Below are 25,382 nucleotides of genomic sequence, written 5' to 3'. Positions count from 1 at the left end.
AGACAGATGAGGTACTTCGGCTGTATTTGCCACCGAAGTCACCCAAATATTACGTAAAATAAAAATGTGAAGTCTTTGAGGAAAAAAAGGCATTAGTCCTCAAGCCATTTTCATCTTTTTAATATGAATCAACTCCTGTTTCTGAATTGGTGTTTCTGTTCGTGCCACAGAAGAATAAGCAGGGGTGGGTGGGTGTTCTGCACACAAGGTCAAATAAGCTGCAGAATGCTGTGCTTATTTCTGTGGCTGATGGCTAATGTTACGTGGATTTTAATTACTGAAATTACTCCTGACTGAGGAACTGTTCTCTTAGTAATGACTGCACTGGCCACATGATAACATTTGAATTTTGTGGCACTGATGTGTTTATTTAAAGATGCCGTGTCTCTGTCCTTGTGGAAAAAAAGGCGAACAACTTTCTTGTTGCTTCTCCTTTTGCAGCAACCTCTTATAGCATATTGATATTTTTCAAGGGGAACTTGAAATAGTCTATTGTCTTTGGGAAGATGGTGGGTGTAGAATCACAAAGGGCTTTTAAAATATCAGCTGACCATCTTCAAGAACAATTTCGGTGAGGGAAGCTCTGTTATGACCATGGGCTTACAGAGCTCCTTTGATGCTCAGCTCTCGCAGCTCCTCTGCAGCACAACAGAGAATGTCCCAGCAGACGACTACTTGAAATAGATTTGTACCTGTGAATAGTTTCTTTGTATCCTTTAGCTATTTATTCACACTACTTTTTAGAAAGTATTGATGGTTTCTGCTTTGTTTCTTTCAGTATACTTCTCTCTCAATCCAATGTGAGAAATCAAGTACAAGAAGGAATAGAGAATGTGAATTTGGGGTGTCCTGTTCTTTTTTCCCAGATATCTAGGTGCTGTTGCCATCATCCCCATCTCCCTACAGTTCTGCTGTATGTCATTCAAGGACATCTAATGAGCTTGCTGTGTGGCAGGAGCTATTTGGAATAGGTCACTTCTCACATGCTCTTCTCTTTGTAGAGGAGAGAGGGAGGTAGATGAAGATGGGTACAGTGGTAAAAAGGACTCCTGCAGAGAGGAACAGATGCATTTATTTGTTCTGCTTTTTCTGGGTAGAAGAAATACTTTTTTCCTCTTTCAGTGTGAAAGACTGAGATTCAGATTAGACATTCAGAAGCGATTTCTGACAAAGCCAAATTCAAGTGAGGAAACAGGTTTCTGGGAAAGGGGATAGCGTATGTTGTTGGAAGTGTTTAAGAAGAGATTAGGCAGATACCATGAATGACATAGATGTAATTGCTTCTTCTATCCTGCAAAAGATGAATTGACTAGACGCTGCCCAGGGGAGCCTTTTAAGGTCCATTTTTGTATGTTTTTTATGAATTTTTGTGAGCTGAGGATCAGTATTAATTACATGTCTGATTAATTTGAACTCAGCCCCCTACTAATTTAGCTTCACTGTCCCAGCAATCAGATTTGTTAGTACTGCTGCCCAGCCCAGGGTCTCTGTGTCAGTATGCTCTCAGCTTCCTGAGCAATAATACGCCTTGGCAGCACAGTCCTCCCACAGCAGGAGAAGGCAGAGGCACTTGCTCGCAGACATCAATATTGCAGTGTCTTGCTGGTATTTACAGATCAAAGATTGGCTTGGCATGCTAACTGAATAAAGCAGAGCTTGGATAGTATTGTAATGCAGTGTGGGATGGAGAGGCTGAGCTGACAGCCCTGGCCCAGCACGTGCATCCCTCAACAGTGTGGCTTGTTTACCGGTGTAAGGAGTATAATGAAGGTAGTATTGAGCTAGCAGTGAGCTGTAATTAAAATAGCTCTAAGTTCTAAGGAGGAGAGGCAGTTGCCATGGAAAATGGAAAGCTTACAAGGAGCTTAGCTCTGTGCCTGAAACATGGGAGAATGGAGTTGCTGCCTGGCACGTTAGGAGACAGGTTACCACAGGGAGCTCTGAAACCATCCTGACATCAAAAGTTTGGCTAAGACAGCCGAAAGCAATGTAAAAGCAAGCAGTCAATAAACAGGAGCATGTTTTTCCATACCAACCAAGCATAATGGGCTCTAAAATAGTCAAGCTTACCTCTCTTATTTAGGTGCTTTGTTGTTTTCTCTTTCCTCCTTTCCATTCTCAGGAATTCACTTTACTGCTCCCTGCTCTGCAACATTTCAGTGCATAAGTGAAATCTTAGTCCTGCTGAAGGCTATATAAATTTTAAAGGTTACATTGATGGGGCTGGGTTTTCATCTCTGGAACTTGGAATAGATCATATAGTTACTGCTGAGCAGCAAACATAGCCAAAATAGAAATGGCATGTTTTCCTGTTCTCTGCCATCTGCTAGCACCAGTGTCTGTGTGTCCACCCTGTCAGCAGTGCCAGGGAATATCAATGCCATTAAAACTAACTTTTCATTTGCTTGTTTTCTGGAGTGGTGTGCTGCCCCTGATCTGGCTGATGATGAGAAAGCTACTGTTGGCCCACGGAAGGGTCAGGACCTGGGAACAGCAGCTGTGGGACTGCAGAGCTTAAACTGATCACAGACTCACACCCTGTTAGCATAATTCATTTGTTGGGTAGCCTGTGCCCCTTTGGGTCTAGAAGAAAATTTGGCATTTTACGCATGACACATGGCCTCTCAAAGAGATACATATAACTGGCAGATGCATCTCCCAAGCGATCACATAGGCTTTAAAACCAGCTCTTGGTTTCTTGATGAGCTTGAAAAGGCCAGTGTGGCTTCCCCATCAAAAAAGCCTGCCTTGAGGCATTGTCATGTAGAATCACTGCTGCTAGCTTCTTAAACTGTGGATAGAAAGCATAAACCTTCATAGGAAAGGTTGTAATTGGGGGTAAAAAAAGAAAATTGGCATTTTTTGGTTTTGTTTTGTTTCAGTTTATTTTAGTTTGGTTTGGCTATTTTAAAATTTTTTGTTATTCTGTTTTTTTGGGGTTTTTTTCTGGTTTGTTGTTGCTTTTTTTTTTTTTTTTTTTCCCTCTGAGCTGATTTGCCAAGAGCAATTTCGGTTTGGTATCCTTATATGAGTACCCAGTCAGCCATGGGATAATCAGTGATGTATAGCAGGCAACGGCCCACTTCCGAGAGTGCAGTCTCAAATGTTTGTTACTCAGGCACTATTCAGTGAAGTTGGAATAATAAGGATGTGTCAAAATAATTCAGCTAAAGCATGACGTTAAGCAGTAGTGCCTTCTCCACCACTGGCAGCATGTTTCTGCCCCATGCTCTTCACCCTTACCAGAGCATGGGGGTCATGGGGGAGCCCATCTTGCTCCTGCAGCAGTGGGGTCTGGCAGATGGCAGCAACAACACAGTACTGAGGAAGCTGGTGAAGGGTCTAGAGAACAAGTCATTTGAGGAACAGCTGAGGGAACTGGGGTTGTTTAACATGGAGAAAAGGAGGCTCAGGGATACCTTATCGCTCTCTACAACTACCTGAAATGAGGTTGTAGTGAGATGGGTGTCATTCTCTTCTCCCAAGCAATAAGTGATAGGACAAGAGGAAATGACCTCAAGTTGCACCAGGAGTTATTTAGAAGACATATAGATGTGGTGCTTAGGGATGTTATTTAGTGGTGGTCTTGGCAGTGTTAGGTTTATAGTTGAACTTAATTATCTGAAAGATTCCTTCCAACCTTAATGACTCCATGATTCTATAAGTGGCAGTGGGACTGTCCATTGGGCTGTGAGTGGTTCCTGGGTGAACATGTTTTTTTCCCACTGGTACATGGAGAAATTTGAAAGCCAGTATAGCCCTGAATGGACTGTGGAGAGTGCTGCTTTTGCAAGATGTTTTCAACCTGCTCCAAGGCATCGATGTGTCATAATTTTTCTTTTACTGTGTGTCATGGACAGAGTGGGAGAGAGATGCACTTTGGACAAAGTGTCAGGGAAGACCCCTATTGAGTCATAGGGTTCAGAAAGGACCCCCCTGCTTCTTAAACTCCTTCTCAGGGAGGAGTTTAGATGTGGCTGGATCTAATCTTAGACTTTGACAATGGTTTATACCTAAAGGATTAGAGGTGTAATCAATCCTTTATACCACTTTGTCCTGCAGGATTAAGGATGCCAATCTATATATATGTGTGTGTGTTTATAAAATAATGGTTTTATTGAAATTGATAATGATGATGTTATTAGGCTAGATTACTTTTAATCAGAATTCTTTAATCAGAGTATGCAATAGAAATGTTTATAACTACAATTCACTATAACTTAGTAGCTATCATTTACTGTAGTTATCATTTACTATAGTTATCAAATAATCCCTATTTATTAAATCAATAGTTTAAAAGCTAGCTTAATAATTATTAAGTAGATTGATGTTAGCCTTACCAATGACCGTGAGCAACACTCTTTTGCTCAGCTTTGAGGAGTAACCTTGAGGGGCTTCCCCACTCAAAGGAGGATTTTCTACTCACTCCTAGGAGGGGTGTGCTGGTATCACTGCTGTTGAAAGGTGGAACTAAGCTTTTGTAATACAAAGTGATTGACTGTCAGTCATTATCAGGATGGATTTGCTAACTCAATGAAACATAATTTATCTTTAGATGAGATATTGTTACCATTCATTTGTTTCTCTGTCAGGAAACATCTGGTTTAACATCCTTGTTGGTTCCTGTCAGGAAAAATCTGGTTTCACATCATCGTGATGTTTAATTTTATGAGGTTATTGAGTCAGGGTGGTCTCAGCATTCTTCAACACCAAAACCAGCATGATCCCCCTCCATTGCTAGTCATTTTGGAGCTGTTTGACTCCCACTCAAACAGAGCATCCTGCTACACTCCATCAGTGTGGTATTTAGAAATAAATTCTCTCACTTCTTAGAAATGTTTAATGCCTCTAGAGCTGCAGGAGAGTACCAGATGAGAATTTTAAGTTTAAACAAAATGACCTACACAGTGTCCTTCTCGTGGCAAAACTTTTTACAGTCAATTGATATTTTGCTATTTGCAATGATCGTATGTCAATGTGTGATGTCATTCTGCAGATATGCAGAAGGATCATATAACCCTAGAGTCTCAATTTCCTCTGATGCTGTTTTAATACAGTTTAATTCAGTAAAGTTTCTCTTCCATTGAATGGATTAGTTAGGAATATTACAGCAGTCTTTGCTACAGGGTGCTAATATTAATTACATCTAGTTATCATTAATATCATAGAATGGTTTTGGTTGGAGGGACCTTAAAGATCATCCAGTTCCAACCCTCTTGCCATGGCCAGGGACACCTTCCACTGACCAGGTTGCTCAAAGCCCCATCCAGCCTGATCTTTAACACTCCCAGGGATGAGGCAGCCACAGCTTCTCCGGGCAACCTCTGCCAGTGCTTCACCACTCTCACAGTAAAGAATTTCTTTCTAATATCTAATCTAAATCTACCCTGTTTTAGTTTTTAAAGCCATTACTTCTTGTTCTGTCACTACATGCCTTTGTAAAAAGTCCCTTTTGAGCTTTCTTGTAGGTCCCCTTTAGGTATTGAAGACTGTTATAAAGTCTCCCCAGGACCCTGTCCCTCTTCTCTAGGCTGAACAACCCCAGCTCTCAGCCTGTCTTCATAGAAGAGGTGCTCCAGCCTTCTGATCATCTTCATGGTCCTCCTCTGCACTCACTCAGGCAGATCCATGTCCCTTTTATACTGGGGGCCCCAGAGCTGAACACAGTGGGTTGTCATGATAGCAGAGGGGGAGAATCACCTCCCTCTCCCTGCTGGACACGTTCCTTTTGATACAGCTCAGCACAGAGTTGGCTTTCTGGGCTGCAGGTGCACACTGCTGAATCATGTTGAGCTTCTTGTCAGTCAACACCCCAAAGTCTTTTTCCTCAGGGCTGCTCCCAATTCATTCTCCACCCAGCCTGTAGTTTTGCTTGGGCTTGCCCTGACCCAGGTGCAGCACCTTACACATTATTGTTAATTAGACAACAATTTTATATTTTAATTAACAGAAATAATTAATACATAATTTTTATATAATTAATGATTTAATGCTAATGCACTACTTGCTATAAATACAGTCAAATCAAACCATTTTTCAGATAAATATGTATGATTAGAGATTTGTATGTTATATCAATTCATAAATAAGTCATTGTAATATTATATGATTGTTAGCAGGAAAATTAAATACCTAAACAATCAGAACATTCCTTAATTCTGTCTTTTTTATATATACTTGTATTCCAATGTCAATAAAATAGATATTTTATAGAGATTTATATGTAGCAGGTTTTATAAGATTTCATATTATGGATTTCAAATGCTGTGATAACTACATAAATGGGCCATGTAATTGCCCTTTTTAGAAATTCACCTTCTTTAGATTTAGCAATTCCAACTAAATGCATTGAGCATTTCAGGTGATTGTATTATTAGATGTACTGTAAATGCTTAATTTAAGAGCTGTTGCTGGTGAAGGAACTTGAAACAGACACTATCTTGATCTGGCTTTTATTCAGTATACTGTAGCTAACAAATCCATGGCTTTTTTTAATCCTTGGTTTTGATAGTGCTGTATTTTCTAAGCAAATCCATGTAGGGGAAAGATTATAGGTATTTGTTATACTACAGATACATTTTCAAAAATATCTTGTGCACAATAGCACATCTGCCTTTTTCCTGGTTTGGAGACATTTAATGGTAGATCAAAAGCTAAGGAATGTCAGAATCATACATAATTTCAAAAGTTAGTGGTTTCTGGGTTTGGAGAATGGAAGTGGTGTTCGTGCTTTAAAGTAGTTTGCCAGTATAGCTGATCTGCTTAGATCAGATATAATATCATGAACTTTAATAATGTCACCTTGAATGAAACTTTTTGAAGGATGAGATCAGATAAATTCATATTAAAAAGGAGTATGCAGATGCCTAACATTGAGGAAAAAAAATCTTTGAAATAATTTATTTTGGGATTGTATTGAAAGGGAAGCAAAAATGGTTCTGCAAGAGATGCTCTGTCCCTGCTTAGCTAGGCATTTACATGCATGAATCAGCAAGACCAGGCTGTAAATTCTGCACAAGGATCAGACCAGGTCACGTTATGTTATCCACAGAAATCTCATTATGGTTTTAAATATCTCTGAAAACATGGAAAATGTCATTCTTTCAGTTCAAGATGAGTATGCCTGTATATAATAGGGAAACTTTAAGAAAAGTCTAACTAGAGGACCTTCTTTGGGGAAGTTGATGGTAAATAAAAGAAAATGGTCCTCACTCTTCTATTCCCCTTTTCACCCTCTCTTCTCTCAACTTCCCTTTTTCCTTCAGACTAAAAAATCAGGACCTGCTGGGGCAAGCTAACTGTTTTTCCAGACCAGCTGATTCTCCCTGGCTGCCTCTTCCCTGGCATGACAAGTGTCTTTCTGGGTCTTTACCTTGCACTATATTCCTCTTTTGGATTCTTCCATCAGTAGAAAGGAGGAAGGGTGCCTTTCCAGCGATGTCCTGATATCCTGCTGCATCATGCTGGTGAGAGAATGCTCTGTATGATGCAGAATTAGGTTTTCCATTGTTTATGGAAAACAAAAATGTGCCCACAATTCACATTAGAGGCTTCTAAAGTGAAGATGTAATTGGGCTTTAAAGTTTCTAAGAGTGCATCTGTATATTCTCGAAGTAATGAATCAGAGATATTTTAGGGTTTGATTATTTTTTCCTTGTTAATTTCTCATGGATTTATTTATACTTGCATGTTGCCAAGTGGATACATACAATATATTTAAAAAGAACCCAAAATCATGTATAAGTTGGTTTCATTTCATGACTGACTGATCCTGAAGGAAGTCCCAAACCTGATTTTGGCCAGAGTTCGCTGGTAGTGCTTCCCCATGCCAAGTTAGTGTGTTTGTAATTAAATTTGAACCCCAATTAAATTATGTTTTATTTATATGCCTATTACTGTTTTTAATAAAAAATATTTTCCTCTGCAGAGTAAAGTGAACATGACATACACATTTACAGTGAGACTTGTCAGCGAACACATGAGATTATGGATATTGGTCTGAGCGTGAGCTTTCTATTATGTTCAATTTACTGCTAGTGCAATGAAACTGTCATCAGATTGAATGGGATTTTATAGTGCATCAGTATAATACAATGAAATTAAATTGAAAGTATATAAATTTTCCACTGTTCTTTTACTTGTGAGTTATGAAAATTAGAAAGTTGCACACAGCATCATGCTATGGCTTGCATATTCCAACAGGTAAGTAGTGATTTAGTCAGGGTAGTTTGGGGCATATAATTAACTTTTGGTTATGAGGTTGTTTTACAGTGTGAAAATTAGTATGTTTTACTGTTGTAAGGACCTGAAGTCTTTTAAAGAAAATTTGTATGAAAAAAATATAGGGGAAAAGCACAAATACTAGTTCCTCAGTTTTGTTTGGGATAAAAACCACTAGACAGAAACCAGAAATGGGTCCACACTTCAGGAAATCAAAAGCCACCAGGGCTTACTTCTCACCTTGGAGATGAGAACACCCATCTTCAGGTTACTGTCCCTTTTCTTTTCTTAAATGACTTGATACGACACAAGAGGGTAAGAAGTGGCTTCCTTGGGCAACACTGGAGGTGTTAGGACAAAAAATTACCCTGGGGAGAACCTTATGATTTTTCATAGTTTGTTCACACAGTTTTCAACATTAGACATTTCCATTCTTTCATTTTAAAGTACCTTCTTACTTGCAATTACTTGATATTCCAATCAATTAAGTGTATTTCAATGTATCTGCGCACACAATTTATACAATGTGCTCTGTATATAGCATATGGAATACAGCATTTTAAAATTCTATACTGAATCAAAAATAATATATTCATATATGTTGCATTTAATTTTGGTAAGAAGTACAAAAGTTTATTATTTAATATTTATATTCCACTGATGCTCAGACTTATTGTGGTTGTACTTTACAGATATGGTCCTTGCTTCTGTAAAACCTGGAGATGTCTTTCACTTTTCATATATAATAAGTCTGAAAATATATCTAAGTACTAGTGGATAGGTGACCTGAACAGACTTTACATCAACTGAGCCTCTGAGCCTCCTGTTTTTCATTTCTTATGGTCTGTTCTGTTATGCGTAGGTTCATTAGATGTGCTATGTAACTGACATCTTCCATAATTAGTGCTCACATATAATGAGATGCAATGCTGACAAGGACTCTGTTGTTTTCTATAGTTTCACAGAAAAGCCTTTTCCTTCTTCTTTGGCAGTGATCCATTAAAACCATTGCACCATGTTTCAGTTGGTGACTGGGACTGGAAATAATTTACAGCAATAATTTACATTGCTCATGTATCATTAGCTCCACCTCTTGGATTAATTTGGATTTTACAGATCCAGTAGTTCATAGGGGAATCCTCTCTGGAAATATAAAATGTCTTGAGGCAGTGCTCTTGTAAAAGCATCTGACTCAACTGCTCTATCCTGCAAGTTTAATGTTCAGTGCTTGATTACCAGTTAAGTTTAATTACGAATTATTTTACTAATAATTTAGGTTACATTGTCCTCTAGTGGCTCATATAGATAACTGCTGTGCTGACAGACTCCTTTTGCCTTGTGTTTAATAGGTTGAAGACTAGTTCACTTCCACAAAATGCCTAGGGTCTTATATGAAGGAAAACAAAGTAGTCCCCCAGCATGTCCTGTGGCTGCTCTCATAAGCCTCAATAACATCAGGCTTTTGCCCTGTAACATGGAAGCGCCTCTTTTCATAGGAAGCAGTGATAGCAGTAGGGCACTTAGCAGCTGGACATTTGCCAGCATTATGCAGGTGCTCACAAATAGGAGGAAGGTTCAGGGGGCATGGAGAATAACGCCAGGGCGTTTTCAGTGACAAGATGCACATTTTACATTACTTTGAAAAGGTGACACCGTATTCTGTAATGTGCTGAGTTTGTTTTGCCCCTGTGGCAGAGCAGTGGGACTGCTTCTGGCAGAGGCCTCAGCCCAAAGCAGAGCAGGCAGTGCTGCGGTAGGCATGGCAGACAGGATGTATCTGGCTTCTGCTTCCCTTTTTGTTCTGTTTCTCTCTTGACCAAATGCCATGAGTAATGACAAAATTTGCTCTGCAGAAATAGTTTCTCTGTGTGTAAGAAGAGGAGGAGCACTAGAAGTGTTTCTGTTTATGCCTCCAAGATTATGTATAGAACCAGCAGTTACAAGTGGTGAATGAATGCTGTTTCTCTCTTCATAAAGAAATGATAATAGCTCATGTTTTCTGTTGCTGCTTGCAATAATAAGAATGACAAAGGAGTACTCTGACCTAACAGAGTTAATTGTCAAGGCTTTTTCAAAGTAGCATGCCTTGTACTCTATCAGGAAAATTATATATCAGGATTCTGTAAAAACTATTTGCTCAGGTCCTCCATCTCTGGCCATCTTTCTTATTTATCCCTTTCAGAGAGGCCTTCCTCTCAATAAGCAGTGTTGACGTCAGATCCAGTTCCAACCATAAACTGACCCTCAGCTGCCTGTTTTGCACGATGATGGTGAGCTCACCCCAGTAAGGTGCTTGAAACACTTCCTGCCACCATGCTGAGCTAAATGGGCAGAACTCCTCCACACAGTGTCATGCTCCCTGGGCTCCTATCAGCGTTGGATGGATGTCAGATGGTTGCTATGCATTCCTTGGGCGATCATCCTCCAGACACAGTGAGAGTTGCAGATCAGCTTAATTATACTTGACATAGAAGAGTCATTCATTTGGTGTTGTCCAGGTACTGACACAGACTTGCACGTGTATCCACACTTAGCAGGTGTAAATAACCACCACAGCTGAGAGCATGCTGACAGAAACAAAGCATGTAAAGGCAGCCTGAAGTATAAAATGGCTTTACTTTGTGCAATCATCTGCGGTGCCATTCTTACAGTACCCTCAGAGGTTTATTAGGCAGTGATGGATGCAGGAATATTTGCACAGTTACTTTTATCTAGTGCTTTGTGACTCTTCTGCCACCAGGGATCTTTTAAGTTGCCTTCACTTAAGAAATGAAGTAGTTTCTTTATTTCTTCTCAATTAGGTGCCAGGAGGAGGGTGATGGTGTTTATTTTTCTTAAAAAAAGCTTTATTTTAGAAAGTGTTTTTGTAACTCTTGCATCAACCTGTTTTTTTCATGCTTTGTAACATTATTTTGCAAGGGTTTATTTAACCTAGGTGCTAAGTAAAGTTCTGTTTATCCTCAGTTCAAAATGTTGGTTTTATCCATTACGTACCAAAGAGTGAGTTGTACAGATTGATCTAGGTAGGGCTCCCTGATTACAGTTTCTGCTGTAATGATTTCTTAAATACTTGACTTTTTTCAGGTAGCTATCAGGACAGTGGTTGCCCTTCCTCCAGACTGGAATCTTTTACAGAAGCTCATTACTTCTTCCCAGGCATGCTCTTTCTGACACCCCAGCAGCGAGGAGGCTCTGCCCCGTCATTAAGGTTGCAGTAATGCTTCCTTCCACCAGCTGCTGTGGCGATGCTCAGGTTCCTCCTGAAGGCAAGAAGCGGGTGACCAGTCATGCCTATTTCTATTAAACAGGCAAATGCAGATTCTCTTCAGAATAAAGAGGGAACCATCTTGGTCACAGTTCTCGTCCAGCTGTGTGTTAACCCCATCTTCCTGTAGTGCATTTTACATCAGGGTTATGCCAGCAGAGTCTTACCAGTATAGCTTGACCCTTGATGCTAAACTCAGAACTGGAATCTAGTGGAAGTAGTTTTTGGTGAAACCGATTCTTCATGACCTCTCTCAGAAGGCTGTCTGGGACCTGTATGTGCTAATGAGAAAAATAAAGTGGGACCTTGTGTGTTCTCGGACTTGAGGGTGTAATCCTGCTTGGCACAGCAATGAATTTGTCAGGTATTTGATGAGCGCTTTATAGCCAGCTGTCTGCCTTGCAGGTTCCCCTCACCTACTTTTGTGCTCCTCTAATGCCTGGAGATACAAACAAGTGCACATTGCTCAGTAACAGATGTCATTACAGAACAGCTGCCGTTACTCATTGGTTTTCTTTATGAATGTAGAAAGCACCCTTAAGAGGAAAACAGGCGGTAATGTTATTTAAATCTAACTATATCGTAAGATAGTAAGATAATAAAGCCTTGCCTTAAAGGTTTTACATTTCAATAAGCATCTAATATTGAAATTGATTTAAGCAAGCTTCCTTATCAGATTTTCTCATTTTTTGCATGAATTGAAATTACTGCTTGGACTCAGATTAAAAGGTGATGCTGTATTGACTTGCACCGTTAAATCATTTCTATTTGAGAGTTAATTATTTGTTTGGCCTTTTCTAAAGGCAGTGTTCATCATTAAAGTGACTGTGTATGGATGGTAATGTACTTGCATTTTCTCTCACTAGAATAATGAAATGGTAGAACTACAGAGGATACGAATGAAAGATGAAATTCGAGAGTACAAGTTTCGAGAGGCAAGACTCCTACAGGACTACACTGAGCTTGAAGAAGAAAACATCACTTTACAGAAACTCGTGTCCACACTGAAACAGAATCAAGTAAGCATCAAAAGATTCAAGGCAGTATGCTCTAAAATGACACCATTTTCTCCAGTTTCCATAATGTGATCCCGTAGAGCACTCTGATGGAAGTTTCTTTGTATTTTTTCAGTTGGGTTTTTGCTGAACACTTATTCTGAAGGAGTGTTGTTGGCCATTTTTGGTGTTATGGGGAGGCCCTTACCTCAGTTTTAGGAAAATCCTGGTGGAATATTTTGTTGCAAAACCTTGTAGCAACAGAGGAATTATTAAAATAGACAGAATTGCATCTTTTTGCTTCCTGCTTTTCCTGTCCTTCCTCCCTGCACGCTGAACTCGGTGCCCAGTGGCAGAGTTCAACTCTCCGTTTCCTCTTAGTTTCCTGAACACCCTTCCTCTTCTGAAATGGAGAAAAGAAGAAATAATCTTCTCCTTGTTCTCCTTTTTTTTTCCTTTTTCCTCCTTGCTTCTCAGGTTTTCCTGTACCAGTGCTGCTCTCTTCTCAGCCGTGCTAATCCACAAGCTTTAAACACGGGAGAAGGGATGTCGGATATTGCTCGTTTGTCTTTTGTTTTCATCATTACAGCAATTTGCAGCTGATGGCAAACCAACAAGCTGTAATTCTCACTGCAGTGCAGAGTTCATCCAGAGGAAGCACCATAAAAACCAGCCCCAGCTATAAGCAGTCATGGGGTCTGTTCTCTCCCCCATACAAAAGCCCAGTTTCCTTTGCTGCTGGACATATAACTATATATATATATATATATATATATGTACCGCCAAGGAAGCAATCAAGAGCACAGTTATCCTTTAAATTGAACAAAGAGATTTGTTCTCATGTCAGAAAAGTTAATTTGACATGATCAATATTTAAGTATCCAACCTGGATGATGTAACACTTTCTTCCTTTTAGACACTGCCCAGACCAGCATAGCATTGCATTTCAGAACACTATTTCCTTAACTGCAGGCAGAGGGTGACAACACTGCATTGTAGCCCCTGGTTTATGTCCTAACCTACTGCCTTGGTTCAGGGCTTTTGTCAAATAACCAAGACTGTCACGGTTTCTAATGGCAGCCTGGTAATAAAGCTGCCTTATTTCTGCAGGAATATGCAGTACTGTTTCAGCCTTCTTTTACTGCTATTTCACCACTGTAGCACAAATGCCATTCAAATATTTAAAATAACAGAGCTGTGCCCCAGAGAATAAGCAGGCAATAGAATTCAGTACATTGTTTCCTTATTTATGAAGATACCTAGACTTTCACACTCCTGAAACTGAATTTATAGCAGATCATCTTTGTGTCAGAGTTATTTACCAAGCCAACAAATAACCTCCTTTGAGGCATGGATTTTTTCCTCACCAATCTCATAGGAAGCATTTTCACACTATCAGGAAATTAAAGACCCTTTTATGGACTATCCTGGTTTCCCCCAGAAGAAAATCTGTTTGCAAGTGTTTACATTTCATCATAATATTTTGTTCTTAATGAAACCAAATGCCACCAGTCCGTGGAGAGAAAAAGCACTGCTGTATTTTGAATGGCTTTAAAAATCAGTCATTTTGCATCACATATTCATGCACCTGTGATTCCTAAATAACTTTGATCTAAAAGATAAAATTTCAAGAGCATTTTATACCTCAGTACTTTAATTTACAAACCCATATTTTACAAATCTTAGTGTTAAACTGTCATTATCTGGGTTCGGTTTTTTTGTAGCTTCTGAAAGCAAAAATCTGAGATGCTAACCATAGAGATAATGTAGATCTTGGGTTTTCATATGGATTTAAAAATGAAAAAGGGTTGGAGTTTTTTGGTTGTTTTGGGTTTATTTGTTTTCTTTTTTCTTTTTCTCATGTCCTTAAATTATAAACATAGCTACTTGATTGGCTTTTATAACTGTTCAGATGGACCTGTCCCTCCAATCAGAAAAGATATCAAGTTTCTATATGCAGATTTTAATATCCCATGGATTTCCTTTTCTACTCAAGAACCCCCAGTACCTTTCCAAAGGTTTATGAATACAAGACTTTTGAGACAGGTTGATAAATATTCTACTCCAATAGGAATGGTGGATATTTCTGTTTTCAGCAGAACCTTATTATAGTTTGTTTGAATATCTGTATATGTCAAAAAATGTTCTCGACGATGCTTTAAAATTGCAGATAGTAATGCATAATAATGCATTTGAATTATGAAAGACTCAACTGCAAAAAGGTGTTGTTTTTTTTTTTTTTGTGGAAGCGTGAACATTCAGTGTTTCTTTCTCTCTTTCACTGAGCTATTATTTTCCCTGATACTGGGTTGTTGGTTTTTTTTTAATTTTTTGTTTGTTTTTTTTTTTTTTTTTGCATTTAGAAATGAAAAATTGACAAGTAACATGATTAAATTAAAAAACAAAGGTGTGATCATTTTTACCAGGAGATTTGGTCAAGCATGGACATGGACCTTCACAAACAAAGCTCTTCCTTTTCACTGATGTGAGATTTCCCAACAGTGAAAAGGAAGATGAGGAGGGCCAGCAAGGAAAGGTGTTCTGCAGTGGATATCTGCCCATCATCTGGATGTTGCTGACCAACTGGTTTCAGGCTAGACTTGGTTTTCCTAGGCTTTGCTTCTTGTTATGTGCAATTGAGAGATCTGTGTAAATGCAGGAGCTGCCTTTGAAGAGAGAAGTTGTTCTCCTCGGCTCACAATGCCCATAAATGCCTTGATAAAATACTGCACCTGTGTGTGAGGCGGGGAGCCTGCCCTCTGAGGAGGAAGAGCAGGGAATCCTCCAAGCCTGGTGAGACTGCACCAGGTTACTGGAACACAGTTCAGGCAGTGCTGTCAGTGCAACAGGTTGCCAAGTGCTCCAGAATGGTATTGCTATGTGCAGTTCAAGCATTGTGAGGCTGAATGAGCTGTTGATTACGTTTTTCTGGTAATTTAAAAATCTCTAACAATTTGGGGCTTCTTAAACTTTAAACTCTCTTAAACTTTAAACTTCTTAAAGTTTAAAGTGATTGTATGAATAGTTTGCTGTTTAATTTTAAAATTAAATGTTTCTTGAATAATAGAGATTCTTGTCTGACACAGAGAAGAGAGCTGGGGCTCTTCTAACATTTCTGTTCGTTCCATCCACATTTTTGAAAACTACTCAGACACCAAGATACTTGAGAGTATCTGTGCCTGAGAAACTTTACAACTGGTAAGAATTTAGATATAAAGTCATCTTCAGAATGCTGGCGATTAATAAATCGGACTATACTAACCTGAGATCTATACAGACCATGATATACCAACATTGCTTATGGAAATTAATAGTAAATCTATGGTTACCAGGACTAAACAACCTTCTTTCCATTAAATATATTGTTTATTCTCCTAAGTTGCTCAGTAAAAGGTGTTATATTTCTTGATTCTCACATGCGGAAAAAGTGAGCAGTGGAGTATTTAACAAAGTGAGCTCCACTTGCATTTTCTGTGCAGCCAGTTCTTTGCAGCTGTGGGCAATGTCTGATATTTCAAACTGTAGCTTCTCTTACACCTATTTCAGTCAGGCTGATAAATGGCAGGTTTTCATGACTCAAGTTTTAGTTGTATGAATGTTCTTTGTCTTGTCTAATTCAGGTTGAATATGAAGGCTTAAAGCATGAGATTAAACGTTTTGAGGAGGAGACAGTGTTGCTTAATAGTCAGCTAGAAGATGCCATCAGACTGAAGGAGATTGCTGAGCATCAGCTGGAGGAAGCTCTGGAAACTTTAAAAAATGAAAGAGAGCAAAAGAACAATCTGAGAAAGGAGCTATCCCAGTATATCAACCTCAATGATAGTATGTATAATAACCATATTAATATATCAGTAGATGGATTGAAGTTTGCAGAGGATGGGGGTGAGCCCAACAATGATGACAAAATGAATGGACATATCCACGGGCCTCTTGTGAAACTCAATGGTGACTACCGAACCCCCACGGGTAGGAAAGGAGAATCTCTGCACCCCGTCTCTGACCTCTTCAGTGAGCTCAACATATCAGAAATACAGAAACTGAAGCAGCAGCTCATGCAGGTAAGAGCTGAATTCAATGTCCTGAAGTGTTTAGACACACATCCTATGAACCCTAGTACCAGCTTTCACAGTAGTTTTCCCCAGCGATGTTCTTGACCACATATGTCCTGTTCTCAGACCTCTACTTTGGTGTTTCTTCATATACAGATTTTGCCAGTAATATTCCCCAGGAAACAGAGTGTCTGTCTGCAGAAAGTCAGTGTGAATTGTGCAGATGTTTAGTGCAAAGAGGAGAAAGAAACCTAGCTGCTGTGGTTGCAGATGGTTAGCTTCTTTGTGTCTTGCTTTGATAACTAAATACTCCTGAAATTGCAAGTAAAGAAAGTACTCTTCAGTATGACCAAAGCTATCTGGAAAAAAAACACCAAAATACAGAGAGACATGACCATGCTCCCTTGCAAGTCAGAAGGAATTTTTACCATTAAATTCAGTTTGAACAAGATTTGGCATACCATCAGGAGAGAACAAAAGGAGAGGAGTGCTCCTCTTAATAACCATGTACTCAGAGAGCATGTGGCGTGTGAGATACCACAGAGTACTCTTGTCCACGCTGACAGTTCCGGTGGATGCACAGGCTGCAGGGGGTGCCTTGGGGACCATTCAGTGAGCATTTTTCTCTATTTATCCAAGCCCAGCCCAGGCATAACCAGAATAGGAGCCGGGATGCAAACCAGACAAAATCTCAAGCTGCCAGCCCCAGTGCTGGTGTCATCTTAGAAGGGGTACAGTGCCACACAGAGAAAGGGTCCCACTGCCCAAGCTGTTTAGCATCTTCTCTGCCACAAGAGCTTGAAAAGTTTTGGCACCATCAAGTAAACATCTAGCATGTTCTAGCTGCAGGCTTCCAAAAAGTATCTCTTCCAAGGACAGTAAATGTAAATCCTTTACTGCTTCAAATGTAAAGGGTAATTTGGAAGTAAAGTAGAGCAAACCCAATTTTCACTGCTTGCTAGAGAACAATAAATCCCTATGTGGTCTGTGCTATTTTTGCTGAAGAGGTAATTGTTTATTTACTTCATTGCTAACCTCACCATCAGAAGTTTTGATTGGAACAGTGACATTGCAAACGCTGATGACCTCTAGTGCTTTGCATGAATAACTTTGTTGCAAGACAGATATGATTTAAGTGGGAAAGCTTAAAATTTATGATTTTATTTATGTGAAAAATCCTGTCAAAGTTTTCCAGTATTAAAAAGTAAATAGTATGTGGTTTATGTATATAGGGATATATGAAAAAGATGCACGTGTATATATGTATACATTTGTGTATATAACATATGCATATATGTATTATATGCGCTTTTTATTTCATTTGGAAAGAGAATGTTAAAAATTAAAGAAAAAGCACAGCTTCAGAAGAAATGCTTTGACATGTTCACCTTTTAATATACAGTGTAAGCATTTTCAACCATAATTTACAATGAAGTTTATGCAGTAGAAATTTGAAGTGAAAGCTGCTTAGAAATGAACAAAAGAAGACTGTTTGGGGTATGTTTTGTCTAGATTTTATGAAATTAAATATTGAGCTTGATGAATCAGAAACTTCTACTTGAAAGATATTACAGCTGCTTTCATCATCTCTGACTTAACAACTTACTTATTTTACACCTCTAAAACAAAGAGGCAGAGACTTCTGACAGTAACAAGCCATGAACTTAGTACCCTAGAAGAACTCTAGGAAATAAGTATAACCATTTTTTGGTCACAGCATTTTTTGGTGCTGGGCTCCAGCACCCTCAAACCAATAGTCATCTCCATTGCTTGGTGGTTTAAAGGTTAAAAGGTTTATAAAGAAAGACTAGACCTAGCTGGAAACTTGATTTCTTTAGATACTGAAAAGGCTTACTGCAAAATGCTGATGTGTACTTTTTATAAAGTGATCAACTTCTCTGTCAAGTTGCATCAGCTCACCTTGGTCACACAAATGAAACGTGAAAAATTAATTCAAAAATTTTCCTCATAATGGAGGTGGGAGATTTAATCAGGTCCAAGCTGACAAAAGGTAATTCTTCAGCAAAACTGGATTTTTTTCTCCTCTACAGTGTCTTTGCCATGCAGTGTTCATTCAGGCATACCCCAATATTTGTGGTGTATTCCTCTTGGTTTCTTCGAAGAGGCTGTATGACAGAGTTGCTGTAGGAACAGACCCTTTCTTGGAAACTATTTTGATGCCTATAGGACAGCAGGCTCCTTTTTTTTTTTTTGAGAGAGAAGAAAACATTAGATTTGCCATTTTTCAGTTGTACAGCAAATTTTTTCACTCCTCAATCTTAAAAAGAAGCCTTCACTAAAACAGTTAGTAGGACAGGTATAATTCCTTCTGCAGCTTTGGGATGCTGCTGATCCATGATCTGTGCTGGTCCCTAGGAAAGATTGAATTATGGCTGTTCCCTTTCCATCTTTTAAATCCACTAGGTAAAAAATGTCTTCTGAAAATTCCTGTATTCTAAGATTTTCTCGGAAAAGCTCGAGGCTTTCTGCTCTTCCTTCATGGTTGTTGTCCACTGGAAAGAATTCTCTATCTCATCTTTAAAACCTAGGACTCCTCTCTTCCTTCCATGGTGATTCTTTAGCTGTTCCTGAGGCCAGCATCATATTTGGATATTAAATGCTCTTAAAAAGAAGGAAAAAAAATCACGCAGCCCAGTTTCTGACACTTCTCCAGCTGCCTGGTGCTCTCTGACAACTATGATACATCTGAGATTCAGGGTTCTTGAGCTGAGTTTTCCTATTAATTTATTCTAATGTCCACTAGGAATTGTTCACTTGTATTCTGATGGTATTAAAAAAAAAGAGCAATTTCAAAATTGGTTCCCAAAGTTGCAAACTGTAGAGCCAATTGGAAAGGAAATATCTTCACACTGAAATATTTGAAGGGAAGGATGCATCAGAAAATAGGTACAGCTGCTTTTGAATTGATTTTATTTTAATTTTAAGATGCTAAAGATTCTTGCTGCAGCTATTAATTCAGTGTCAAAAATACCCCACCAACTGGACTAGAAAGTAACTGCGATTCCCAGAAGTTTTCTGTGGATGGAAATGAGTGTAGTATTGTCTAGAATGACAAATATAATTAACATACTTGGAAACAGCAGATTCATTATTATGCAGAAGGTGTGCTTAGGAGTGCTTTGGAGCTTTGTTTTTGGTCTTTTTTGGAAGTAGGAACATACGTTTATAACTTTAAGCAGCAGCAGATTAGCTTAATCCATAATTACTTGACCAGAATGCGTAAAATTTAGTAGATCTATGTATTTTATTTTATTTACCGTCAAGGTGATCTAGGGGTTTTAAAAGTTGCACATTTTCTCTGGAAGGAATCCTTCCTATTTGAAAGAAGTATTTATTTCCAGAACATATTTGTATTCAGTAGAGAAATTGTCATAAAGATCCCTATCAACTCTGTTATAGTTTTTCTTCATGGTAGAGTATGACAGCTGTGATCAGTAATCCAGTAGGATCAATTCTGTCTGATTCCTTTAAGTGGACACTGAAACACTGAGTTATTTTCTCAAAGGAAAGGCTTTCTGGCTGTAAGCTCTGCATTTGCTTTTATACCAGTGCAGACTACTGCAATTAAGGTGAGACGGTCCTTTAAATTAATCAAAACTCAGGTTGGTTTTTTTTCAGGCACAGGTGTAGCTCACCAGCCTGAGGGAATAAACACCTTCATTAGCTGATGAGGTTAATGTAATTAACACCTAAGCCTGCTATACCAGCTGGTAACAACTATAGTTCAGGTGGAAGTTTCTGGGCAGAGCAGACCTGGGGCAGACTGCTCAATGGAAAAAAAAAGAGGTAAGCTAGTGAAGAGGTTCCGCAGGACAGGTCTGACCAAGAGGTTTGTGGAAAGTGGTCACCTCTTAACAAAATGCTCTTGTCAAAGGGGAATATTACCCCATTTTGGATTTTCTTAGTGAGAATGGGCTGACGTGGGTCATGAGCAGCAAGGAGGGTGGTAGGCAGGCTGGGGCAGCAACAAGGGAACAGTGTCAAATGGAGAAAGGTACTGGTAAACTTGTGGTACTTGGCTGTCCTCTTTGGCTCAGACTATGTAGTGCCTAAAATGAAGCATCCTGCATCTGAGGAGAGAGACTTTTCCTGGATCATAAAATAATGATGAGGTTTGGCCCTGTTTTGTTTTGTTGGTGGATTTTTTTTTTTAATTTTTAACCCATCAGTAGTCTGTGTGCAAGAACACTAGGCTGATTTCTTAGATGTTTTTAACATGGCTTCTATTTTTATTCTTACAGTTTCTGCCTGCAATTGATTGCAGGTTCTAATAGAGGCAGTGGTTTGAAAGCCTGTCTGTAAAACTAGAGGATTATTATATGCTAATACTTCAGAGGAACAGCCGCTGCTCAAAAGCATTGTTACAAGAAAATAAGAGTCTGAAGCACTGCTTGGAACATTTTGTGAGATGGGAGTAGTACCCTCTGCATCTCTAAAAGGCTTTTCTTTTCCTTCAGTAGATTCATGGTGGCTGATTTGACTGTTTTCCAAATATTACGTGAGGGAATACTGCTATGGAAGGAAAGTTTGTTGTTTGGTTTTTGGTGGGGTTTTTTCAGTGTTTTTTCAGAACTGAAAGCTTTGCATTCTCAGAATTAGTAGTTCAGCCACATAAAGGGGATGTGGAGCATGTAATTTTTGCTGTGTGTGTAAGCACAGTGCTGAGATACTGCAACTGTCGGAGAGAAAGGACAGTAAACGTGGTAGGCTCAGGATCCTATTGCAAAAGTAAGAAGGATCCCATCTCCATGTGCCTTCCTCTGCATCCCAGTTCACAACTCAGAACTGGACAAAAGTACAGAAGAAAAGTTGGAGCACTACACTTAAACCTTGAAATGGAAGTCTTTCAGGGGCATTGAGTGGCAAATACGCAAGCAGATCAAACTTTGTCTTGTTTACTTGCTTTAAAATGTTGCATACTTAAATTTCTAGAGGAGTCCTCCATGACCTCTTCTGCTGTTCAACTTCTACATTTCCCTGTGGATATTCAGAAAGGAATTTACTAGGTCAGAACCAGTGGTTTGTTAGTTGTACCAGAATTCCTGCTTTTTCTGCCATGCCCTTAGAGGATGGATTTTGCTTACAGCAAAGTGATAGACATGGGAAGCCCTGGGATTTGCATGTGCTCAGTCTCCTGATCTGTGTTACATTCTCACACAGTAGGTTATTTAATCTAACCTATGGAAATCTTCACAGCCACTTGTTTACTATATTTGCATTCAGTAATCAAGCCTTAATGCAAGTTTGCAACAGTCCAAAGATATAATAAATACCGTGAATGATTGGTAGAGCTCTTAATGGGAAATATACATTCAAATTCCATTTAGAAACGTGTATATACCAGTAGTTGACAGTGATGGAGTTCGTATGTTCAGGGAACATATGTCCTAATCCTGTATCATCTGTCTAGCTGAAATTGTAGCAGAGGCTGGGACTTCACAACTCCGACAGTTACATGCATCTCTTTCTGACTCAGCTTTATGATTTAGGTATATATGGCTGAAACCTTTTCAGGTCCTCAAGTTGCATACACAGAGTGGGGGAGTGGAGAGATGAATGTGACTGCAGAGTTTGGTGTTTTGCACAGGTAGGACAAGATTCTGGGTTTCTTACTTTGGTTGTGTTTCAGGTGGAGAGAGAGAAGGCTATTCTCCTGGCCAACCTGCAGGAGTCTCAGACGCAGCTGGAGCACACCAAGGGAGCCCTGACTGAGCAACATGAAAGAGTGCACAGGCTCACTGAGCACGTCAATGCCATGAGGGGGCTGCAGAGCAACAAGGAGCTGAAAGCTGAGCTTGACTCTGAGAAGGGCCGAGAACCCGGAGAGGAAGCACATGATTATGAAGTGGACATCAATGGCTTGGAGATCCTAGAATGTAAATACAAAGTAGCTGTGACTGAGGTGATAGACCTCAAAGCAGAAATCAAAGCCTTAAAGGAGAAATATAATAAGCATGTGGAAAACTACACTGAAGAGAAGGCCAAGTATGAAAGCAGAATCCAGACGTATGACGAGCAGGTGACAAGCCTGGAGAAGTCAACCAAGGAAAGCCAGGAAAAAATGGTCCACATGGAAAAGGAGTTGCAAAGGATGACAAGCATAGCAAATGAAAACCATAATACCCTCAACACCGCCCAGGATGAGCTGGTGACATTTAGTGAGGAATTGGCTCAGCTCTACCATCATGTCTGCCTGTGCAACAATGAGACACCAAACAGGGTCATGTTGGACTATTACAGGCAAAGCAGAGTCACCCGCAGTGGGAGCCTGAAAGGACCAGATGACCCTCGAGGTCTCCTTTCCCCACGGCTTGCCAGAAGGGGGGTGTCGTCACCTGTAGAAGCCAGGACCCCAACTGAGCAGGTGACAAAAGAGGCCACAGAGCCTGGCAAGGAACAGAGTCCGACAAAAACACCTACCATTTCTCCTGTCATCACAGCCCCTCCTTCCTCCCCTGTCTCCGATACCAGTGACATCCGCAAAGAACCGATGAACATCTACAACCTCAATGCCATAATAAGGGACCAAATCAAGCACTTGCAGAAGGCTGTCGATCGGTCACTGCAGCTGTCGCGCCAGCGTGCTGCAGCTCGGGAGCTGGCGCCCATGATCGATAAAGACAAGGAGGCCTTAATGGAAGAGATACTGAAACTGAAGTCACTCCTGAGTACGAAGCGGGAACAGATTGCAACCCTGAGAGCAGTGCTGAAAGCCAACAAGCAGGTAAGGTGCTAATAAAGCAGTCAGGAAAGTTTTTTATTTGTACAGGTCACTTAGAAGCTTTCCCAGGAGTATTTCAGAGAAGAGATTTTACAGGTTATTTAGCTTCTCACTCAATCATGGTGAGGGCAGACCTTCCCTCCTTCTCTGTCTCCTTTTCAAGTTTATAAGCTCTGCTTTTCTCTGCATGCACCATTTCCAAGCTCACAAGCAGAAGAGCCTTTCCTGTGGTGTGACAGAAAATCAAGAGGCAGGGAGGTATCCACTGCCACCCAGCCTGATTCACAGGCTTGTTGCTACTATTACTGCAAAGTTATAGGATTGCCAGCATTGGAAAACAAACTGGAGTGTGAATGGAGAGACTCTCATGGGTGTGCTGACCCATGAGAGGTGCAGTGCAGGTACTGCTGGAGCAGTGGGGAGGGCAAGTGCAGGGGAGACTACCTGGGCCAGTGCCAGTGGGATTTAGTGGAGCTGATGGTGCGAACAACCCATTGTGTTCTTCTTGGCTCTTGGTAATATTCCACAGGCTGCAAAATGTGAATGTACCACAGAAAATTTAAGGGGAATAAAAATAAGTATCACAAGAGCTAAAGTATGCTTCAGGAAGATGTAAGAGTGCAACCAGTGGCTTTGGACTATACGGAAGCTGAGCATTTGTTTGGTAAGGCAAAAGATCAAATGCTGTTTTCGTTACAGGTGGTTGGAGGTTTCTTAAATTATTTTTCTCTTTAGACATAAACAATTTCTCCTGCCATTGCCATGGTTTTAATCCCTAAAGAAATAAAATCAGTTTTGGGTTTTTTTTTCAAGACAAAGGAAAACATCGCTACATGACAAAGCTGACTGAAACAATAGCAGCAATTTTTTATTTTGAGAAGGATTCGTTATAAGGTTATTTTTAAGAAAATAAAATAATTAAGATTATTATTTGGAAATTTTCACATGAAAAACAATTATAGAATCATAGAATAGTTAGGGTTGGAAAGGACCTTAAGATCATCAAGTTCCAACCCCCCTGCCATGGGCAGGGACACCCCCACACTAAACCATGCCACCCAAGGCCTCATCCAACCTGGCCTTGAACACCACCAAGGATGGAGCATTCACAACCTCCCTGGGCAACCCATTCCAGTGCCTCACCACCCTCTCAGTAAAGAATTTCTTCCTTATATCCAATCTAAACTTCCCCTGTTTAAGTTTGAACCCGTTACCCCTTGTCCTGTCACTACAGTCCCTGATGAATAGTCCATCCCCAGCATCCTTGTAGGCCCCCTTCAGATACTGGAAGGCTGCTATGAGGTCTCCACGCAGCCTTCTCTTCTCTAGGCTGAACAGCCCCAACTTTCTCAGCCTCTCTTCATACGGGAGGTGCTCCAGTCCCCTGATCATCCTCATGGCCCTCCTCTGGACTTGTTCCAACAGTTCCATGTCCTTTGTATGTTGAGGACACCAGAACTGCACACAGTACTCCAAGTGAGGTCTCAGGAGAGCAGAGTAGAGGGGCAGGATCACCTCCTTCGACCTGCTGGTCACGCTCCTTTTGATGCAGCCCAGGATACGGTTGGCTTTCTGGGCTGCGAGTGCACACTGAAGCTGGGTCATGTTCATCTTTTCATCGACCAACACCCCCAAGTCCTTCTCTGCAGGGCTGCTCTGAATCTCTTCTCTGCCTAACCTGCAGCTGTGCCTCGGATTGCTCCGACTCAGGTGTAGGACCTTGCACTTGGCATGGTTAAACTTCATAAGGTTGGCATCAGCCCACCTCACAAGCGTGTCAAGGTCCCTCTGGATGGCATCCCTTCCCTCCGGCGTATCAATGAAACCACACAGCTTGGTGTCACCGGCAAACTTGCTGAGGGCGCACTCAATCCCACTGTCCATGTCACCGACAAAGATGTTGAACAAGACCAGTCCCGACACTGATCCCTGAGGGACACCACTCGTTACCGGTCTCCAGCCGGACATTGAGCCATTCACTACAACTCTTTGTGTGCGGCTGTGCAGCCAGTTCTTTATCCACTGAGTGGTCCACCCATCAAATTGATGTCTCTCCAATTTAGAGACAAGGATGTCGTGTGGGACAGTGTCGAACACTTTGCACAAGTCCA

At 40.3% G+C, this 25,382-nt stretch overlaps 1 protein-coding gene across 9 annotated transcripts in view; it reads left to right on the top strand.

Annotated features, from left to right (window-relative positions):
• The window catches only part of BICD1 (BICD cargo adaptor 1), a gene marked incomplete at both ends in the record, with an annotated part of 163,907 nt that overhangs the window by 105,729 nt on the left and 32,796 nt on the right, over nt 1-25,382 (top strand). For 6 of the 9 annotated variants that reach the window (XM_080627474.1, XM_080627478.1, XM_080627476.1 and 3 more), the window contains 3 exons: nt 12,352-12,504; nt 16,101-16,538; nt 22,180-23,274. In XM_080627474.1, coding sequence (XP_080483600.1) covers nt 12,352-12,504; nt 16,101-16,538; nt 22,180-23,274 — 1,686 coding nt within the window. Of the gene's footprint in view, nt 1-12,351; nt 12,505-16,067; nt 16,539-22,179; nt 23,275-25,382 lie in introns of all 9 variants that reach the window. The other 3 variants (XM_080627479.1, XM_080627481.1, XM_080627482.1) reach the window with 3 other exon arrangements.

This window comes from Psittacula echo (genome assembly GCF_963264785.1).
Source record: "Psittacula echo genome assembly, chromosome: 1".
Taxonomy (NCBI): domain Eukaryota; kingdom Metazoa; phylum Chordata; class Aves; order Psittaciformes; family Psittacidae; genus Psittacula; species Psittacula echo.
Note: the sequence above shows the minus strand (reverse complement) of the source record. Positions and strands in the feature narration are given on the sequence as shown.